This window comes from Ictalurus punctatus, chromosome 1 (genome assembly GCF_001660625.3).
Source record: "Ictalurus punctatus breed USDA103 chromosome 1, Coco_2.0, whole genome shotgun sequence".
Taxonomy (NCBI): Eukaryota; Metazoa; Chordata; class Actinopteri; order Siluriformes; family Ictaluridae; genus Ictalurus; species Ictalurus punctatus.
In genome coordinates, this window is record NC_030416.2 from 15,258,842 (window position 1) to 15,278,510 (window position 19,669).

Below are 19,669 nucleotides of genomic sequence, written 5' to 3' on the forward strand. Positions count from 1 at the left end.
GCCATTATTACTCAAAATATTTTGGTGGTATGTTTTTGCATAGTTAACGATTGCTCAGACAAAATTTGTTTAGACTTTAAATAATTACAGTAATTCTATGAAGCTGCTCTAAAATAATACCAAGAACAACCACACGGCTACTAAGTGAAAATGTTCATCAAGGAACATGCAATGCATGTGGGAGACACACCTGAATGACATGAAGAAAGAGAAATCAAAGCAGTTAACAGTACAAGTGGTAAGAAATTAACTAATCTATACTAAACCTCTTCAAATGGTCTGAAACGTCTAAAACTGACGTCACGGACTAGTTCAGTCTGGATGTGAAAAACAAATGGGCTCAGTAATAAACTTAAAAAATGATTTTGCATAGATTTATATTTAAGAGAAAAGAAAAGAAAAGAAAAAAAAAAGGTACAGCATGTATTCATTGGTAATAAGGCACAAAAAGTTGGGAGGAGGGGTGGAACAGAAAGAAACACCTAAAAGTTACTGTAAAACAGTCTTCATGATGAGAAAAGGTTGCAGCATGAAATGAGGTGCCGCATACTCTACTCCCAGAAGTAATCAAAGATCTCGCACTTAATGCGCAAGACAAGTTGAGGAAAACATGAGGAAATCCTTGTGCTTTGCTTACTCAGGGTTGCCATTTTCTATTCACTCGAAAGAAGCTACCTTTTTGGTATTGCAGCATATAAAATGCTATAAATACATCACTAGGATTATAAACAATGAAATAATTTGCTCAAATTATTTAGGATTTGTTGCTTTGGTTTGGTTTTACAAAAACCTTTTGGATAAAATACTACCCCACGGTTACAAAAACACATTGTAACAAAAAGTTTCAAATGATTGTCTGTCCATTACCGAGATTTAGCCGAGATTGGTGTTTGTGGTATCACTGCTCTTACAGAATAAATCAGCATTTCAAATCATATCCTGGGCCAGGAATAACAGAACACGTTAGTTCTTTTTAGGACGACACGCAGATTTCTCTTGAAGCGAGCGTTGCTCAACTCTTCACCAATTCCAGGGCCTCCTGTTCACTTGTGCCATCTTTCTCTGGTCTTTATTTCCATGTGAGTCAACAATCTTATGATTGGACTATACACTGGTCAGCGCAGAGGTCCACTCAGTCTGCTGGCCATGGCAACGGAAAGCTTGTGTAAGTGTCTGCCTCCTTCCATGAGTCACTGTCTGTTCACTTGGGCATGCTGTGTATGTGGGAGAAGCTATGGAGCATATCATCATCTCTCCATCTCTCCTCCATAGTTCCCTGTTGTGGATTCTTGTGAGATGCTGTGTTTGATTAAGCTCTGTTACCAGGTCAGTTGGCAGGGCTGGGCTCAGCGAGGGGCATGGTGTGTAACACCTCATCCAGCAGCTGCAATGCCCGGTGGAGATGCACCTCTATCCAGCATGGGGTTTGTTTGATGCTCTGGCGTGGGTAATCCGGGCCCCAGCCCTTCACAAAGCTCAGACGCAATATACACAGTCGACGCAAATCATCAACTCCTATGCCCGCTGCAGCAGAGAAACCTAAGTAGAGACAGAACAATGCAGACAAATACTTCTGAATAAATAGACCAGTAAATATAAGCGTACCCATTAGTCATTATGGTAAATTAATGTGATTAGTAGAACAATGAATTATGTCTTACATGGCAATTAATATATGCCAAATTTAACACAAAGGCATAGACTCACCGATGGCAGGGGCGATTCCCCCCACACTGCCGGGTCCTGGAATATTTCCGGCCACTGCTGCAGCCTGTGCAGCTGCAGCTGCCTGTGCAGTTGCTGCTTGCTGCTGCATTTGCCTATGGCATTGACGCAGGTCAAAGACCTGGACAGAGAGAGAATGAGGGAAAAAAAGATTGGGGGACAGAAAGAACAGAAATGACAGTAAATGTGTGTCATGGTATGTTTGTTTTACAGATTAATTTCCTAAACAATTTACTGTAAATGACTCATACCTGACTCTATTACCACAATGAACATAGGCACATTGTACCATGTCTACTCATACCATACTGGACAAATTGGTGACAAATTAATGGAAAAACCCATGGCTCTGTTTAGGCCAGGCATTTTGCTGGTATTTGTCCTCCTAGAGGGAAGGGACATTAGAAATCAACAAAAATTTATTTCTGACTGATCACAGTTTAACCTATGTTGAAACTTTTCTATCCTGATGGAAGTGGTCTCTTCCTGAAAGACCCCGCCCCCATCCACTGGGCATGAGAGCACACTGAATAGATTGATGAGCATGAAAAATCCTAAACGATATAGCCTTCACAATCACCAGATCTGTGGAGATGTACAAGAGATATTGGAGCAATCTGTTAGACAGTGCTCTCTACTGGCACCTTCAAAACAACAATTCAGGGAATATCTTTTAAAAGAATGGCGTTCATTCCTCCAGTTCAGTTTCAGAGACTTGTAGCAAGCAAAGTGCTTCTAATGCTGTAGTAGGTGAAACCATTTGATATTCAAACTGGCTGATAATGTAATAATGATTTAATTCATTCATCATCAGTAACTTTATCCCATTTAGAGTTATGGAGATCCGGATCCTATCCCAGGAACACTGGATTTTAGGCAGGAATAAACACTGTTTGGGATGCCAGCCCATCACAGGAACCACTGCACAAACTAACACCTAGGGGCATTTTAGCATAAACATTTCAGCTACAGAAATGTTATTGGGGGATGGTTGGATACAAGAGAACCCACACAAACCCCACATGGACAACATGTGAAACTCCTGATTGGCAGTAAACAGAACTGTTTTACCTTTTACCTGTTCAAACCTTAACACCCAAATGCAGCATACTATACTGCAAAAGGTTTCAAAGTAAAGTGTACAAGGTGAAAGAAGTAGCTACTGAAAACAGTTAATGGTGTATATAGGGCTGCAACTAATGATTATTTTCATAATCGATTAGTTGGCCGATTGTTTTGCGATTAATCGGTTAATCAGATGGGGGGGGGGACGACGACAAACTTTCAGTACCATTTTTTCTTTATTGAAAATAAAATCCACAAACTGATTGTTTATATTATAGAATAGTATTCATTAATTACTTTCTATGGATGCACAAAAAGCAATGAATTAAACTAAAGTCAACTAAATGAATAATAAAATCTCACTTTCACTGCACCTGGTGGTTTCCGTTACTCACAGACTTTAGACATATTTTTTACTTTATCATAGTGTTTTAATTAGACATTACAGATCTTACTTGCGCTAAACTGTGCATTACTGCATCTACATTGCGAGTGAGGAGCAACGCGGCCTCATTACTAACAGATCACTTCCGTTATAATAAACTACAGAAGTTACACTGCAAGTGCGCAAATACAACATATAATGACAATAAACTTAAATTAAACTAAACCTTTTAAGCAACTCGCACCAGTTTCCCCAACCCCTTGCACACAGTGGAGCATTTTGGATATAAACATAACTTTGTGCTCGTGCATCACTGTCGTGCTTCAATGCTACACAAGCTCCGCTTTATAAAGTTTGTTCTCCGCGGCATCGCATTACTGCGCATGACGTCATGCGTCGTCGACTAAGAAGCGGCTTATACTGCCGGTTAGTAAAAAAACCGCTAGTGTTCCATTTTAGACGATACTACCTTTCTAATATCCATACACTAGACTGTAGAGTACACAGTGCATAGTGTAAATGCATTTACTCTCCAATGCGTGTTTTCGTGCCCTGTGCCACGCGCAGACTGACTAATCGATAACGTGATTCGTTGACAACGATTTTCATAATCGATTATTATTGATTTTATCGATTAGTTGTTGCAGCTCTAATGGTGTAACAGCCGTTGTCAAAACATGACCTGGCAGTAGAGGTATGGTCCAGAGTCAGCTGTGAATGAAAAAAGGAGGCAGGTTGAACTGGCAGGTAATGAGTATGAACCAAAGAAATACAGGGCTGACGGAGCTGACACAGCTCAAGCACTTAAACTTGAGACAGGCAGTGAACTGTTTGTATTGCTTTTGTTTCATCATTATGGTTTTACCTTTTATACTAAAAAATTGTACTGAGAAAAGAGAAAAATTTAAATAAATTCTATAGTGGCATTCAATCAAACGTGTAGACGAGCTCCATTTCCTTATTTTCCTCACTTCAACAGATGTCACATGGGCCATGGCATCAACAATAATACCATGGTTAAAGTCGTAAATTAAACCTTGTCCAATAATGGCAACATTTTTGTTCATATCTGTGTTTGATGCAGTGATGTTTTTACTTTGACATAAGCTCCTGGGTAGATTTTGTGCACAGCATCCCCTGGTGCTCTTCCTGCCTCCCTGTCCAGATAGTAGCTCTGTACAAAGACAGCATGGTCACTTAGACATCGCATCCACACGTCTCCCTCTCCACGACACTCTAGCTGCACACCTTTACCAATGTGGAGCCTGAGACAGGACCGAGACCCAGCATGGGCAGAAAAAGAAGAAAACAATTCAGTCAGCTATGGTAGAAATACTTGGTGGCATAGTCCAAGTGTGAAGTTCAGCAAACAATTCAAGAAAATGAAGAAAAAAAAAACATAATGAAGATTTGAAAATGTGTGCACATGCAGTTCCATGCAAGGACACAGTATTTTTTAACTACACATGCTCACCGTGCTCTCTCACTGGCATCTGTGCGATGCACATTGCTCAGTTGCCCCAGACAGAAGCGGTCTCCTCCGGATGGATCCACATAGCCGTCTATAGTTACCAGCGGGCAGTTAGCCAGGACCTTAAACATCTCCCCCACCTGGATATCCATCTCAAAGTATGAGATTGAGCACCAGAACTCTGGACCTTGAGGTATACATGAGGAAGAAAAAAAAAAAAAAACATTCTTACTAAATTCCGTTAGAAATAAGAATGACATCAAATTTGAAGTATGTGTGTATGTACAGTTTAATGTACCTGGATGGTTGGAGACTGGCTGAGGGTAGGAGGTGGGAGTGTGATGTTGAGACCCTGGCGAGAATTATAAATAGCAAATTAGATTATAACCGAATAAAGATTGCGTCTACATAAACATTTTTAGATTACAGAAGGATTAAATGAAACAAGAGATTGACATACAGAAATGACCAGTGTGGTGGGGAGGACCCTGCTGGTGACTCCGCCCATTCTGCTGGGACCCCATAGGTGTGTAGGATGCAGTGCTCGTGCCTGTCCAAGTTGTTGCTGTGACGTTGGAGAATTTATACTATTTTAATATATTATCTAGAACAGGCCTGATATGAGCAAAGATCTAATTTGAGCTTTGCCCATATGTTAAAATTCATAAACAGAGTTTACAGTTTATTTATTTCCAAAATTAAGACTCCATTGCCATTACTCACTGTGGTAGGAGGTCTGTGCCTGGGTCTGTTTGGAGGTGCCGTAGTCACCCTGACTGCAGCGATCTGCATCAGGTTGCTGGCCTGGGGTCTGGCTGTGTGTTGTTGTTTTTGTTGGTGTGTGTGTAGGAGTGGTGGGGGGAGAACAGGATGCCAAAGCCCTGCTTTGAGCAGAGGCGATCTGCAGTAGGCCCTCTGAATGGCTACCTTGCAGGGACATTCTGGAGCTACTTGCTACACAAAGACAGAGAATAAGCATTAATATTCTTCTTACACAAAGGCAAATTTTATATATATATATATATATATATATATATATATATATATATATATATATATATATATATATATATATATATATATATATATATATATATATATATAAACTCACCTTATTTCAATATTTCACTGACATCCTGATAATTAAACTACAATGATGAGACAGGTCCCATTAAACAAACATGTTCAGCTTTTTATTTATTAATTCTTAATGTTACTGGTGATATATTAAAATATTACCAAAAAAAAGATAATACAGGCTCTTTTATGAAATGTGAATAGAAAGGACAGATTTGAAGAGTGTTGTCTTCATGGGAAAAAAAATCAATGTGAAGAAAAAAACTGTAAAGAATCCCACAACTTTATTTTTCCCTACTTTAAAAATACATATTCCATGATAAGTCATTTCGAAAGTTTATTTACTATGCCCAACTGTATTTAAACTAATTATGTTGTCATGATTGCAAGGTTGTATGATTTATTAGTGGCACTTACAAGGTGGTGAAAGGGGCAGGCTCGGGTAGAGGGTTACTGATGGAGGGGCATGACGATGGGGCTCTGGGGGCAGCTGGAGTGGGGGTAGCTGTTGGCTGTAGTGCTCTGGGGCATGATGGTCCTGCTGGGGGGGCATTCTGGGTGGACCGTCCATCTGGATACAGTCATGGATATACTCTTCCTTTATCGGCCTGGCTGTGGAGGGCAAGAAACGGCAGTATGTAAAAATTATGGGAATCTTTGTCTTAGTATGGCCTGGGGTCAGCAGGGTATTCCACTAAGTGAACTAACTAAATAAGCCCAGCTTATTTTAACAAGCCCAACTCTGATACGATAGCAGCATATGCTTTTGGAGAAACCTGCAATGTGTCAACTTAATGTGATCAGTTCTATTAGATAAGTCACATTATGTCTTGGTTCCACCAACCTAAAAGATATCTGTAGATATAGAAAATCATACATATACTCAGGAACATTCTGCCACACCACTGGGTAAAAAAATAACTGCCAACCTCACACATATCATGCATATCCTAGCAAGCTTTAATATTGGGATGTAATTAATTTTTAACAAGTAGTCTACATATTATAAGTTTCTAATCCAGTTTTTAATACTTGGATATAGATAGAATAACTAAACCAGTAACTTAAATGCATACAGGAAATCTACAGGGGGGTCCCAAAAGTCTCCATACATAATGGAAATATATATATTATATATATAAAAATGTAATTTATTTATTTTTTCAGATATCCTTTAAGAGTGCCTTTGACAGAAGAAGAACATATTGTAATCATTCTCGTGGCTGGATTAGGAAACTCTCACCTGGTTGCAATGGACTTTAACAGGAAACATGGCAGGCACATCACACACATGACACTGTTTCCAAACTTATTAACAAATTCAAAAAGACTGGAAGTGTTGCGGACCAACCGAGAAGTGGACGTCCACGAACATCCACTGACAGTCCCTTATGTATGGAGACAGTTGGGACATCCTGTTATTATTAGCCACAAATGTAAAATCGGGTGTAGTAGGGAGTGTGTACAAAGTGTAAGGCATTTTAGCAACCGGTCCCAGATTACTTTGCGACAAGAGTGATCCTCCAGCATTTCCCACGGAGATTACTATAGATTCTATAATTACTGGAAGCCCACACCAATTTCCAATTTTGTTATTGGAACCTACAGACACCTGCCTGATTCATTTAAGAAAGGCAATTTAATAGGCCTGGATTTTATAAGCTAGCTTTGTGAAAAATCTCTCAGGTTTATTGTGTGACTACAAACGGCTTCATGTGTCAGTGTCACTTCATATACAGTTTCTGGAATACTTGCATAGACCTTCTGTGCCTTACCCATCTGATTTGGAAAAGAATAGTCTACAGATCTGCTCATGCAGCTGTTCCAATAGCTTACTTGTCATAAAATATGAAAACATTTGCATAATATAAGTAAAAACAAGCTGAGACTAACAGAACTATGAAGCTTATTGATAAGGATGCAAACTACCTCTTGTACACACACAAAACATTCTGCAGCATTCAGATATGTGATAGCAAACGGACACAGAAAACACAAGTGAATCTTTGTTTGGCTTTCTTACCTGTGGTCTGCAAGCTTAGTCCAACTGTATTTGGGAGAAAGCAGAAGCAGAAACAGCAAAAACACTTTAGCTGTAGAAAGGTCATCTGGCCATATTATTACTATGGTAACACACTGACTGGATTTTACTGAACATTGTGTCTATATTCTGCTATGAGAATTTGGTGTAATTGTTTTGCCTTTATATTGTCTTCATATAATTTGCATCATTCTGAAATTTCTTTCTTTACATACAGTATACGTGGTCTATCTTTACACCATTAGAGTAAGACAGAAACCTGAGGCGAAGAACTGTTGAACCATGGTTGGTATATAAAGTGTACAAAATTCTACAAATTCCATTAAAGCCTTGTAATGCATCTGACGTTCTTCTCTTAGTGTATTAGTCATACTTTCCTATTTCTATGGGGGTTTTTTTAAAAATGAGGACCGCACACATACCGATGCCTGGAGACACCACCCGTTCATAGTGATAGGGGTTGACACATACATTGTCGTACTTGAGATCGAAGGCATACTGGCAGAACTTGACATGTTTGAGCTCGTTTTTGTGGAGGTCTGGCCAACGCCACAGTCGAGCGTAGATGACATGAGGAAAGCCTTTTCGCCCTGCTACCTACAGAGATATACCAATGGGGGGGGGCTGTTATTGTTATGACAAAGTGCATGGGGAAGAAAACCAACAAGAGGAAACCCAACAGGTTTGTAACTGCAAGGGTAATGGAGTGGCAGGTATGAAAAGAAGAGCAGCAAAAGGAATGTGCCATAATAAAAACATTTCCCTGTCACATTCTGAACATCCTGACTCTCATAAAGAAAAAGAATTAAGTGTGAAAGGCACAAAGGGCTATAAACCAACAAAATATGGCTGGTAAAGTAAAAACAGAGCCTGAATCCTGACAGAGAACATCTATACAGCTCACACGGAGTTCATACACAGCCTCCAGCTTAGACACTGCATGATTCAGCGTGATTCAGCCTTTCCTATAGCCTTCTCTTAGCTTGTGAAGGACAAGCTAAGAGAGATAATGCATTGTGTGTATCAGTATTTGTCCCAAATAGTAAAGACTAAACGAGAGCTAACTTTCGATTCTAACCATCTGGTCCCAACCAAGTGAGGTTAACTTCCAAACAGAGTTTGTTATTTACTTCAAAACTTATGTTGTTTGCCTACCTTCCACAAAGAGTAACGTACTCTTCCTAATCTCTCTCTCTCTCTCACACACACACACACACACACACACACAAACACACACACAACGATGAGGGTTTAGAACTGGGCCAACACATCTTAAATAAACACACTGCCTGAAATATAGCACAGATATACTGTGAACACATGCTTAAAACTTGTGTAGATTGTGTACATACTTCAAATTCTGACACTCTTAGACACGCCCACACACACACACACACACACACACACACACACACGCACACTCCGAGACAGAGAGACAGACAGGCCTTAACTTAACCCTGCCCCTTTCCTGTGTCTCAGACAAAACAACCCTCTCTCCCTCCACCCCTCCTTCTCCTGCTCTCTCGTTCCCTCGCTCTGTCTGCAACTGGGGGAGGGGAAGGGAACTCTCAGTCTCTCTTCTCTAGTTGTTTCTTCATCAGCCAAGAGTACACAACAACCATATACATGTCAGGATAACAAAATGGTGAGCTGCTGACAGAAACGGGCCACAACAGTAATTCTGAACAGAACTGGTGTTCTGTCTTGTCTGTCAGAAAATTCCCACTTGAGAGTCTCTTGTCTTGTGGAGATCTTGGCATGCATCTAGTCTACTGGCAAGAGCAAAGCTAATACGTGTGAAGTTTTTTGAAGCTTTATGAGAGCGCCATTAAGTTCACAGCAGTAACTGCTGTTATCACTGACACTGCTGATCAGACTGAGTCCAGCCTAAACACAGAGAGAGTGGCATATCAGTCACACAGCAAAGGATTACATCACTGTGGCGTTTCACAATGTTCCCCAGTGGACTAGATCAAAGAGTAATCTGTCCTTGGGTGAATTATAATACACACATAACAGTGTGTAAGAAAGTTCCATCTATACTATAAACAACGATATGGGAAAACACATATATAGAAACTTTTTTCACTCGAAAAGGGCCATTTCATCATTGTTAGTGCTCAGACCTGCAGCCTGCCGTCCAGCGTCCTCTGGATGGTGACACATTTGCTGGGGTGGACACCGTTAGTGGTGATGGCGGTTATAAGAGAATCAAGCTCGTCCTTCTTCTCTTTTAGTTTCTTCACAAGGCTCTCGATGGCACGCTTGGCAAAGCCCTCGTTCTCGCCACCCTGCCGGTGGCACATCAGACTGTGAACGATGCTCAAACATGCATCGCTGCTACTGGGAGAGTTCACAGACATACTCGTGCCCTAGATAAGGGATAGAGGAAGAGAGGGAACAAATGAAAAAGTGTCATTCAAAAATACTTTGTGAGACTCAAAACAAAGCGGCGCATATCTGAGCTAACATCAGGTAACCTGGAAGGTCCTCTAAAACACTAGTAGAAGATGATGAAGATTTCATTAAGAGTAATGAAACACTATCATGAGGTCTACCATGTGTATGAAGTTTGCTTAGTATGTCTTAGTATGTCAGATAAGCACGAATGACACTAGTTCACATGGGTAAACCTTGAGATCAACTTCACATAGCTTTTGACTTCTGAACTTTTCCACATGCTTTGAGTGTGAATAAAGCTAACTGTTATTATAAACTACAAGCAAATGCAAGTCAGTTAATTTAATCACACTTATTACATGCAAGAGCCTATGCAGTGCTCTGGTCCAGACACAATTCGATCAGTTATTAATGTAGAGAAACATTTCAGTTACATTCCTCAACGCATAATCCTTTTAGAAACACAGAAAACGAACTGCAGACACTTCGAGTATAAGATTAAGTGAAATAAAAGTGCGCTTACAGGTTTCGAGGAGTCACGTGTATAAATGTTCCTGGATTTGTTGCTGTCTCCTCCTCTGTCCCTCCACTGAAGTTCTGCGTGTCTCTCTGTTTATCTGTCTCGCGCCCTCCTTCTCACATCCTGCCGCTCCCAGAGAGAGAGAGAGAGAGAGAAAGAGAAAGAGAGAGAGAGAGAAGGGGAGGGGCTTATGGTGAATCCAGCCAATCACTACACTCTTCTCAGCCAGACAGACTGCACAGAATCACAGCCAACAGTGACGTTGGTGTCTGTCTGTCTCACTCAAAATTTCATTAGGATTGAGTGCATCACTGACGCAAAACCCTAATAATATATACTTTTTCAGACATAGTGTAGTTTGAGATGTGTCACGATCCGATAGCCTAGAAGCCTAATGAAGACTATAGTGAAAACAGTGTGCAGCCAACAGTTAAATCCCTATCTGTGACTTTTTATCAGCAGTGAAGTTAATGCTTCATTGTTAAATTAGTTCATGGTAGGCTTCAGTCGTTCATGAATGAGCTTAAATTCAATCATCAGAAATAGGCTGTGAGAGAAAACGTCCAGCTCTTTCTCGGGGGGGGGGGGGGGGGGGGGGGTGCACACAAATAAGCACATTTCTCAAACGACTTCATTGTCCCCCTTTTTTTTCCTTATTTCATCAGGTTTTAATTTTTTTTAGCCTGAGAAAAAAAATTCTATTACATTTTGGACAAAGCACTTGTTTTTCAAAACACGAAAAACAATTTCCGAATGAATGATATGAATTCAAAATAATAATATTCAAATTCAGATTTTAAATCCACATTTCCAATTTCATAAATCTTAGTCCATAAAAAATAACAAGAAGAATCATTCTAATTTTTCATCCACATGGACCCTGGCCTCTAGGGGACCCTTCACTAGCATAAACATGGCCCCTGGCCCCTAGGGGACACTCTACTATCATAAATAAGGCCACTGGCCTCTAGGGGACCCTTCACTAGTGTAAACTTGGCCCCTGGCCCCTAGGGGACACTCTACGAACATAAATAAGGCCACTGGCCTCTAGGGGACCCTCCACTAGCATAAACATGGCCCCTGGCCCCTAGGGGACACTCTACGATCATAAATATGGCCACTGGCCTCTAGGGGACTCTTCACTAGCGTAAACTTGGCCCCTGGCCCCTAGGGGACACTCTACGATCATAAATATGGCCACTGGCCTCTAGGGGACCCTCCACTAGCATAAACATGGCCCCTGGCCCCTAGGGGACACTCTACGATCATAAATAAGGCCACTGGCCTCTAGGGGACCCTTCACTAGTGTAAACTTGGCCCCTGGCCCCTAGGGGACACTCTACGATCATAAATATGGCCACTGGCCTCTAGGGGACCCTTCACTAGCGTAAACTTGGCCCCTGGCCCCTAGGGGACACTCTACGATCATAAATACAGCCACTGGCCCCTAGGGGACCCTCCACTAGCATAAACATGGCCCCTGGCCCCTAGGGGACCCTCTACAATCATAAACATGGACCCCGGCCCCTAGGGGACCCTCTAAAATTATAAACATGGCCCCTGGCCCCTAGGGGACCCTCCATGAGCATAAACATGAAGTGAATGATTAGGCCATAACAATGTCATGCACAGCACCATACACATACCAATGAATATAAAAAATCACAGGAAATAATTTCAGAAATGTAACTGGTGTGTGTGTTTTTGAAACTAATAAGCAGTAGGTCAATAACTGTTTTAAACTTGAGATAAGCAGATGAAAAATCTTGAATATAACACACACTAAGTGTGGTGATAAAAATAACTATAAAAGAATAAACAAGCCAGAGAATATTAATTTTCCCTAATATGTTGGATTAAAAACAAACTCTGTATGTCACTACTGGCCATTGATTCAGGACTTGATAAAGAGGTGGACGATTTTGTGGAAAGAAATCAGTTGCCTAAGATTACTGTAGATTGCTTTCTGCAAAGCACTTAGGCTCCTCAAAGACTAAGAATGAAAGTGTAATGTATAATGTATAATGTGTAATATATGCACTTTATTTTCCATATATTTTGTTGCAGACAGGGCAATCAGTACTCCATGCACTGGTTCATGTGTGGTTGGAGAGGAACGGGCCCTGAATTTAACATCAAAAACAGAGAGCACAAGAAAATAATTAATTACGTATTAAAAATGCTTCTTCTTTTAACAGATATATTGTTGAATTAAATGTTTTTTTTGCTGTGCAGTGACCACACTAGAACTAACCGGAAGTACTAAACCTATAAGACCACCACATTTTCTCGGCGAGGATGAAATAACAGTGAAAGATTCTAAGCCACTTCAATGAAGTTTGACCTGTGGTACACGGAGGGAACACTAGAGGGCGACGTGGAATTGGCCTGAAATGAACATAACTGGAAAATTTACTCGCATATCGACAAAATCTAACGCGTCCTTTTCCTCATTAGGACTGTAGTATGCTGCCAGTGACTCCCAAAGCCTACAAAGACACACTTGCAAAGTTTGTAAGTGAGTGAGTAAAATATATATGTTTGTAAAGTATGCAAACTGTTTTTTTTTTTTTTTAAGCGGTTACATGAGGACTGTGGGCCAGAGACCCAAGAGCAGAGTGTAGAGAAAAGGTTTGAACCAGGCGACAAAATATAAATCTCTATCACCTGCTTCAGTCTCTCCTAATCAATATCTCCGAGCCGGTTGTTAAATTTGTTAGCGTTTCTACAGCTAAACATTTGGTAACTAATATATATCCATCTATAGTATTACATTATATAACTTTAACATCTAGTTTATTGTAAGAAACATTTTGCAAATGTAACAGAGTGGACGTTAGCTAGCTATATCACTCTGGACAGATTTGTATAGTTAGCTAATTTCACAACTAATACGAGTGAAATGAATGTGATATATACACACAGCTATTACTTTTACTGAAAGACAGACTTTAATAGTATTCACTGGGGGACTATATTATATTTAGCTGTCTGAGTAATGTAAACCGTCAGACATTGTGAGCAATGCGGTTCAATTACAATAGCTGATTATCTGCTACAAACCAAAGCTGCTTGCTAATTTGGAGCATTTCTCCCTTACACGTGTTATCTATTATATATCAATCAAGCTCAAAACGTTTACTATTGTGGCATGAAATTGTATTTTATTATTTCTGTTTTTATATATATATATATATATATATATATATATATATATATATATATATATATATATATATAAATAAATAAATATATATATATATATATATATATATATATATATATATATAAATAAATATAAACAAGTCAGGTAGACTCATGGTGTTTGGGGTTTGATTAGTTTGCTCGTATGGCAGTATACAGAAAATGTCAATTAATCCAGATTCTCAATTTGCACAGTTTTATTAGAGTTTATAATAACTAATGTTGCGTAATGTTTTTTGCACATTACAGAGTGGGTTGTTAAAGATGAATGCACCATCCACCCAGATCTTGCTGAACAGCACCACATCTCTGTCACTAGATGAGCGGTAAGAAGAGAAACCAATGTTTGCTTAGGCAAAGCTTGTGTCAAATTAACTTTTGTTAAAAGGGGAGGTAAAAGCCAAAAAACAGTGTGTCAGGGGGTTGTTTTAGTGCTGTTCTCACTCCCTTTCCTGTCTTGCGTTTCTGTAGCTTCACCATGATGTTGCATCAGCAGGTTCCTCTGGTGGACATCAGGGACACTGTACCCCAGAAGATGACCGCTTCAGTGAAGAACCAGCGCCTGGCTCAGCAAATGGCCAACCGTCCTTCAGTTCTGGCTGCCCTTCAGAACAAATTGGTGAATTTATCTCACTAATTTTGCAACAAAATACCTGAATGCCTCACCGCTACAGGGTCCAGGGTTCGATCCTGAGCTTGGGTTACTGTTTTTGTGGTTTTTCTGTGTATGTTCTCCTTGTGTTCGTGTGGGTTTCCTTCCACTGTCCAAAAAACACGCCAGTAAGTGGATTAGCTTCACAAAACCGTGCATGTGCATGGTGCCCTGTAACGGATTATCGTCCCATACAGGGTGTATCTTGCCTTGTTCAACCCTGACTGGGATAAATTGGCTACTGAAACTGAAGGAATGAAAGCATTTATGGAAATGTAACTAGATAAATAAAGCGTCACGTTGAAGTTTCGGTCTGCATTGGTTATTTTAGTTGCATGTTATTTTCTCACTTGATGGTGTTCTGTAAATAGTGTGATATGTTGTACAGTACTTGTAGAGTTTGTTTCTATAACCACAAAATTACAGGATATGCCAGTCTGTTCTGAAAGAGTGTCAGTTCCTGTTCTCTTTACTGTTGATTTTTCATGCTCTGAATGAGTTCATAATAATGCATCTTTTAATCCTTCACCTCTAGAGTGTGAAGCAGCATCAGTTTAAGGGCAACATCAAGGCAAGGCTTGGGAGGCCGATGATGAGTGGAGGCTTGCGTGGGATGTCCAGATCCTGGAGAAGACCAAGAGGAAGAAGCATACTGCTGAGGGGAGCTTTGTCACAGAGATGTGAGTCGCAGTGAAAGTTCACATAAGCACATTTATTTCTGTACACAAGCATTGTTTTCAGTGTCTTTACCCTAATGCCCTCTAGTGTTCACTGAAATCATGTTGGTGTGTCTGACAACTTTAAGCTATAACGGGAGAGTGTTTTCTCAAATAACATCACTGTTGTGATTTGGTTGCACGCATGAGCCGAACATAAGCTTTTATACAACATTTTACGACATGTAGCAAAGAAACCACAAATATTGCATAGGGTATGGTGGTGTAATCTAGACCATTTCTTCTGCCACAAGTGTCTTATTGCTGTGCAACAAAGAAAAAATAATATTGTAGATGTCTAAGCCATAATGGCTAATATAATTATAATGTTTGGTACATAAAGGCTAGCTGATCTGTTCTAGTCTGTTCCTTGAAGCCTTCATTGTTTTACTTACAGCTTAAACTTATTTGCTGTTCCACCATCTGTGAAAAAAAGTATTTTACTTAGCACTTTATTTTTGACAGTAGATTTCTCCAACACTGATTCACAGACGAATGAATCGGTATGAATCACCGTTTAGCCGCTATCTAGTGGCATGGATAATTAAATGTACAGTCATGTGGAAAAAATAAGTACACCCCATGGAATTATTATTTTTTTAAACATGTATGGACAAGCAAACATTTGATCCTCTTTGAAACAGTGCCTATTAATAAAAAGTGATACACTATCAAATGACACATAAAATTGACATTTTGTAGTAATTTTTCAATTTAAATGAATAAAAAACCAGATCAGTCACATGGAAAAGTAAGTACACCCCAACATTTATCACACCTTCAAATCCATAAAATTTGGATCAAGATTGTGTGCCAGTGATTAGAAGCTGCTTAGGGAGTGCAGGTGGAACTTGTCTTATTTATACCCCTCTCATATCTACCCCTCTCATATCTAGTGTCTGGTTTTCCCTTTGTTATTGAGGTGTGTGGTGTTATCATGCCAAGATCTAAAGAGTTCAGTAAGGCCTTCAGAATAAAAGGTTGTGGATGCCTAGGAGTCTGGCAAAGGATTTAAAAAGATCTCCACATTATTTGAAATACATCATTCCACTGTAAGGAAAATCATCAACAAGTTGCACAGATTTCAAACGACTGTAAATTAGTCCAGGACTGACCGTCCCAGCAAATTCAGCCCAAGAGCAGACCGTCTGATGCAAAAAGAGGTCTCCAACAACCTCAAAATTTCATCACAGGATCTGCTAGTAAGTGTTGCAACTGTTAGTGTCAAAGTGCATGCTTCTACAATCAGAAAGAGATTGCACAAATTTGACTTGCATGGGAGGCGTGCCAGGAAATTTTACTCTCTAAAAAGAACATTAGCGCAATCCTACAGTTTGCCAGTTAGCATATAGACAAAGAGCAGGCCTTTGGGAATATTGTGCTCTGGGCAGATGAATCAAAGATAGAGTTGTTTGGCCACAGTAACAGCAGATATGTTTGGTGCAGTCCAAAGACAGCTTTCCAGGAGAAGCACCTCATACCTAGCTGTGAAACATGGTGGTGGAAATGTTATGATTTGGGGTTGCTTTGCTGTCTCAGGGACTGGACAGCTTGCATTCATTGATTTAACTATGAATTCTGAATCATATCAAAGAGTGCTTGAAGATAATGTGAGGCCATCTGTCTGAAAGATGAAGCTGAACCAAAAGTCTACCTTTCAACAAGATAATGATCCTAAGCACACTAGCAGATCCACCAAGGAATGACTCAAAAAGAAGAAATGGAGGGTTATGGAATGGCCTAGTCAAAGCCTGGATTTGAATCCTATTGAAATGTTGAGGGGGATTTAAAATGGGCAGTACATGCAAGAAAAACCTCAAACATCTTGCAACTGAAAGAATATTGCATGGAAGAGTGGTCAAAAATTCTAGAAAGCCGATGTCAGACTGGTGGACAATTATGCACAACGCTTACAGAAACTTTTTCTTCTGCTAATGGGGGCAATACTAACTTCTGAGGCCAAGGGTGTACATACTTTTTCCACAGAAAAATATCACATCTATTGATATTTCTGTTCAATAAAAGATTGAAAAAGCTATTTTTTTCTCGTTATTTTGTTCAAGTACACCAACTTTATTAATAGGCACTGTTTCAAAGATAATCAAATGTTTGCTTGTCCAAATATGTAAAAAAAAAAAAAAAAAAAAAAAAAAAAAAAAGAGCCAACAATTTCCATGAGGTGTACTTATTTTTTACATGACTGTATGAATAGCATCACACAAAGTGGTAAATGACTGTGATCAATTAAATAAGAAATGTTTATTTTTTTTTTTTTTTAATTCATGGGTCATTGTTCTTGTAGGATTAGAAAAGGCCATGTAATTAAAAAAAAAAAAAAAACAGACCTTTAAGCTCTTAACTATGCAAAGGTATTTGGCCTTTCTTGCACATTTTTGATCCTTCAGAAATTTTTACAAAATTCTAGGGACAAATGGCAGCTTGATTCAACAACAGCCCGGACCTCATATAAGCAGAGGAGGACTTACACGAAGTAGAGGACTAAGAGGAGCTCTCCGAGGCAGAGGTAAAAGATCTAACAACATTACAAAATGCTGCCACTATGCACTGAATGCACTATTCATTCAGATATTGTTTTTTTTGTTATAGTATTGTATGTGAGATTAATATTGTAATCAAGTTCTGTATATTTTTTGCCTTCGTCAGCTTTCAGTGACTTAAAAAAATTTGTGTAAAATATGTACAAATTTTATATATATATAATATAATATAATATAATTTATTTATTTATTTTCTGGTTCAGAGAAAACCATAGAAAACATTGCCTGGCATTCAGGATTTGTCTACCTTATATCTTTCAAATCATTAATTTAACACACACATTTCAGCAGGAATTTTTCTTATTCTTATATGTATACAGTAAACTCTTTACTGTTTCTCAGCAGGTAGAGGCATGCTGTTTGTAGGCCGTGACTCGGCTGGAAAAAGTGCTAGACGAGACAGTCGCCCTCTCCCCACTCGAGAGGAGCTGGATGCACAGCTGGATGATTACATGTCCATGACCAAGAGCCAACTGGATGCCCAGCTGGATGCATACATGGCAGAAGTTGACCCTGAAGACCTACTGTAATGAAGCCATCACCCCCACAGGGTAATTTTGTACTTAAAGCCCATTTCATAGAAACCTGAGACTGGGTTAAAAGCACTGATAATTTCCAAGCATATAAGAATATCCTTAACCATGTCTCATTAAGGTTTAATATTGTTGAGTTGACGTTGTTTTAGGAGATTGCGGTGCATTATTCCAGTTTATCTACGTTAAATAAACTTATGGTAGCATGCTTTGTGGACTGAAAATGATGATAAAAAGAAAATATGGAAATCTCAATTACTGAAGTGTTACAGAAGCTAATGTGTGATTCCTGTAGAAAACCATGTCCCCTTTTTTGACCTCAGATTTTTGGTTCTTGCATCTATTTGTACAGAAGTCTGTAACTTCTGTAAGAATGTTCTTGTAAGCTAAATACAGAGCAAGATTATATTAAGTGTATACATCTCTGATCAACATTTTGCTTGAAAGTCTGCAATTACATTTCTATCTCCCGGAAATTGTAAATATTGAGAGAATTCATATCCAAAAAATGTGGCCACTTCTATTGGCGTCATGGTAAAACAGCCATCTGTAATGCATCCCTTATATATTTGGTTAGATTCCTTTGATAATTTCAGTAATTTCTTTTACACATATGTAGACTTGAGAAAATATTTGGACAATTAAAACAATATTCCCTAAATTGCAACATTTCTAGCAGTTCGAGAGGATGAAGGCAGTGTAATTTTTATTTATTGCTAATGCAGTAAATGCACAAAAGAGCCAGGTTCTGCCTCAGAGTTGTTTAACTTGTTTTCTTGAGGGACGGTTTGGTTATCACATTAAATGTAATTCCATCTCATTATTTCTGTTGAATCAGTTGGTTCAATTTAAAGGTACTGCTTTTGTTTCAAGTTGAAAATCTTTCAGAAGATCATGGCAATGAGACATTTTGTGCTTAAAAAGACCTGCTTGTTCATATTTACTTAACTGTTTAAAACTCTAGTTTGTGTACACTGTTGCCATGTCATTCCTATTGTTCTTTATTTTATAAATGTTTATTCAATAAATAAAAAGTGTTTTTTTGACACCACTGGTAAAGTTTCATTGCATTTTTGTCATAGAAACAACTATCAAAATCTGATATTGTGAAGGTTTAGATTAATAGATCAAAATAACTATCATTTATATGCACCATAAAACTGATGTAGAGAAAATAAGGTAAAAAAGCAAATATGATGGTACCTTATAAAAAGGCAGACGTTCCCATCCATAAACTAAACATTTTAACCTACCTCAGTTAGAGTAAAACTGCATCATATTTAAAATACAGTGCTGTGGAAAAAAATATATATCTCATACGA

General features: G+C 39.0%; 2 protein-coding genes across 7 annotated transcripts; one reads left to right on the forward strand and one right to left on the reverse strand.

Annotated features, from left to right (window-relative positions):
- Nucleotides 1–360: 360 nt before the first annotated feature.
- smad10b (SMAD family member 10b) lies at nucleotides 361–10,830 on the reverse strand. The gene is made up of 12 exons (XM_017471854.3): nucleotides 10,688–10,830; nucleotides 9,891–10,136; nucleotides 8,187–8,361; nucleotides 7,747–7,770; nucleotides 6,141–6,335; nucleotides 5,370–5,600; nucleotides 5,107–5,211; nucleotides 4,945–4,998; nucleotides 4,650–4,833; nucleotides 4,272–4,440; nucleotides 1,708–1,846; nucleotides 361–1,539 (listed from the first exon to the last, which is right to left on the reverse strand). Exons 2-12 carry the CDS (start codon nucleotides 10,125–10,127, stop codon nucleotides 1,328–1,330), a joined length of 1,725 nt encoding a protein of 574 aa, XP_017327343.1. The 5' UTR covers nucleotides 10,128–10,136; nucleotides 10,688–10,830; the 3' UTR covers nucleotides 361–1,327.
- Nucleotides 10,831–13,016: 2,186 nt separating this feature from the next.
- On the forward strand, nucleotides 13,017–19,393 carry chtopb (chromatin target of PRMT1b). 6 transcript variants are annotated; one of them, XM_017457914.2, is made up of 6 exons: nucleotides 13,017–13,198; nucleotides 14,138–14,214; nucleotides 14,360–14,507; nucleotides 15,076–15,220; nucleotides 17,682–17,780; nucleotides 18,160–19,393. In XM_017457914.2, exons 1-6 carry the CDS (start codon nucleotides 13,151–13,153, stop codon nucleotides 18,342–18,344), a joined length of 702 nt encoding a protein of 233 aa, XP_017313403.1. In that variant the 5' UTR covers nucleotides 13,017–13,150; the 3' UTR covers nucleotides 18,345–19,393. The 6 variants fall into 6 exon arrangements, with proteins under 6 accessions (XP_017313403.1, XP_017313573.1, XP_017313488.1 ...); XM_017458084.3 differs by having other exon boundaries at nucleotides 13,020–13,206; nucleotides 18,157–19,393; XM_017457999.2 differs by having other exon boundaries at nucleotides 13,020–13,202; nucleotides 18,157–19,393.
- Nucleotides 19,394–19,669: the final 276 nt, after the last annotated feature.